The 2,882-nt window shown below is 48.9% G+C and overlaps 1 protein-coding gene across 1 annotated transcript in view; it reads left to right on the forward strand.

Moving 5' to 3' along the window:
• NCOR2 (nuclear receptor corepressor 2) overlaps positions 1–2,882 on the forward strand; it is a 437,249-nt gene that overhangs the window by 218,299 nt on the left and 216,068 nt on the right. The window contains exon 6 of the mRNA XM_019507112.1: positions 504–617. Coding sequence (XP_019362657.1) covers positions 504–617 — 114 coding nt within the window. The remainder of the gene's footprint in view (positions 1–503; positions 618–2,882) is intronic.

The raw sequence follows: 2,882 nt of genomic DNA on the forward strand, positions 1-2,882 counted from the left end.
CCCCCTCCCCGAAGAGCACAGTCATCCCATATCCCCTGGCTCAGCGGCTTGCCGTAAACCTGGAGAATAGCAAAGAGAGCAGCTCATGACCACTCTTGTGCGTTTTCTGGGGATTTTCAATTAACTCTTTTATTGTTCTTTGTTTTTAATTTGGGAGAGCTCTAGTTGGGATCTGCCAGGCCAAACCAAGACAGCCGCTTTCCTCCTGTTTTGTGGCCACAAAATACTGGCTTAGAAACTTCTAGGAAGGGTTGGATGAATTCATGGTATGTCACTTCTCTCTCGGGGCTTTTAAGAGTCGTTCTATGTCGGCCCCTTCAATTAGCTCCCTTGTCTTGCTGATGTCTCACAGGAAGTGGTTTACAGTTATGTTTTCTATATCAGTCATAGCTTTGGAGAGAGTCTCATCTGGCCTGAGTGTTTTCTTTTATTTTTAACCATTCACTCTTCTTCCTCCCCTCCCAACCCCCCCACCTCTTCTTTTTCTTTTCAACCTTTCACAGCAACAGTTGGAGGAGGAAGCGGCCAAGCCGCCAGAGCCGGAGAAACCTATCTCGCCCCCACCAATCGAGTCCAAACACCGCAGCTTAGTGCAGATCATCTATGACGAGAACAGGGTAAGTCACTTACTGTTCGGCTCTTGCTGACGTGACTGAGGTGCTGGGGGTAGCCGTGCCCTGGCGACCGGCTTTGTGCTTCACTTGCGGCCATCGGGAAAAGACCTGCAGGGGTGAGGGTGAAGAACTGGATTTCTGTTTGCTGCCTGCAGGCGTGAAGGGTTTACCTGTTGTGTGAGCTCTCGTGGCCATTGCAAGAGAGAGAAGGGTGGGGGGCCCTTTCTGGAGCAGCTGGAGCACAGTTCTAGGTGCTGCACTATCACGTGGTTGAGATGCTTATTGCCATGGGCAAGTGCTCCCTGGCACGGCCATGGTGGCTGGACATCCCCCATTTAGCCTATGGGGGGTTGGTATGTGTGTGTAAAAAAAATTGGATTTAAAAGAGCTAAGACCCATATGCAATTCACCGACAGACTCCACTCACCCCAGCGCTTTCCTGGTGTAAGTCTGGCCCTTGGACTTCACGGTACAGTGGGAGCACAGGATGTTGCTTCCTTTGAGGGCTAAGGGTCTGCTTGCCCCTGGACCAGAGCGTCTATACAAGCAGTTACTGCGGAGCAGCAGGTGTGCTGTGGATCAGTTCCGTAGGTGGCGACATGTTCATGTGTTCATGCACTAGGGTTGAAAAGCAGCTTAAAAGCACCATGTTATCTATGCTTTGTGCTTCCTGTGGGGCCAGAGGCTTAAAAGCCTGAATAATACAACCCACGCTGGATTTGTGTTGGTTTAGCATGGCCTGAAGTGTTGATAAGAGCTGTGCTGTAACCGCCAACACAGTGCACGTCTGTCCCGACCGCTTGTTCATTAAGCAGGGGCGCTGACTGTAATAGAGGGCCAATGGAGACATGAATCTTGCTGGGTGCTTTGCACTGACGTTAGAAAAATTGGGTCCTTTGGTAGATAATCAAGCACATTCATTTTCATTGGGGTGTTGGATTAAACAGATTATTTTGCATAAAAGGAAAGTTACTAGCTGCTAATTATTTTGAATTGCAAGTCCTTTGAATTCACTGAGAGCTGCAGAATTCCAGGTGCCTGACTTTTAAAGATTACATACCCTGGGCACTCCTCAGAGGCAATGCAATTACTTTGGCTGCTGCTATTATTCTTTTTCACTTCTGCAAAACTACCGGCACGCGTGTCATTTGGGGGAAATCTAAAAAAGACAGGGGCCAAGGTTTTTAAATACAATAGTGTGAGGGCCCAGTTTGAGACACTGTTAAAGACCCTGGGTTTCAGGGGGCAGATGCTAAGCAGTTCGAAGGTCAGCCTGCTTTAAGTAGTCTCCAGTTTGTTAATGATCTCTGAGGATCTTGGCCCAAGTTGCTTGCACACTAGGTTAGGCATCAGCAGAAGGTGGGAAGACAGAGAGAAGGACCATCCATCTTCCCATTGCTCAGAGGCATAAACATTTTTTTTCTTTGCATGAGTTGGTTGGAGACTTTTGTAAAGCCCCTTTTTCAGGGAAGGAGTTGGTGGGTGAAGCACCGTGGGTGAAGCGTAGCTGGAGAGCTCAGCGGGCTGACTCCTTGGGTTTGTGTCACAGCCTGGTGGCTGGATGTGTGCTTCATTTGATCTTGAAATGATGGACTAAAGCTTTCAGAAGTGGGTACTGAAAGCAGTGGAGGGAACATTGGAAGACGTCCCGTCTCCAGAGGGCCAGCTATCTTGTTCTGACGCTTAAGGCCATTTCGTCTGTGTATTTGCTGGTGCACAGTGGATGTTATTAAATGGAGTCATAGGATTGTTGCAGCTGGAGGGGCAGGGAAAGGCAGAGCCAGTCCATCCAGGGGGTAGTGTCATCTCTTGGAAGAGTCCCAGGACCCTGCGATTATAAACAGCTGTGAAAGACAGGATGGCCCCTCCACTCTGCTTGGCACTCCCGGGGTGCCCAAACCACCCCATGGACAGTGCTGAAAAGAATATGAAAGATGCTCGAGTTGAAAGCAAATGGCTACTAGGAATTCTGGAAGCAGCTGAGCACAGCAGGTTCAGTTTTTAATGTCTGCAGCTTCAGTTTATCCATGTTCTTGAATGTATTCCCAGTAATACAGCTAATGCTGATTAACGGTCAAAACCTGGCTTTGCTTTTACTGTTACAGTCACAATAGCACATGTTTGCTCCGGGTGGGTGCTGACCAAAGGGAGGTCAAAGCTGACACCAGATGACTAAGGAAGGAACGCACTGCTTCTTCCATGGGTGGCTCTGTTGATATAGGAAACGTCAGGGCTGGGAAGGGAGATTCAGAACGTCAGTGCTGCCCC

This window comes from Gavialis gangeticus, unplaced genomic scaffold (genome assembly GCF_001723915.1).
Source record: "Gavialis gangeticus isolate Ggan-Ray unplaced genomic scaffold, GavGan_comp1, whole genome shotgun sequence".
NCBI lineage: Eukaryota > Metazoa > Chordata > Crocodylia > Gavialidae > Gavialis > Gavialis gangeticus.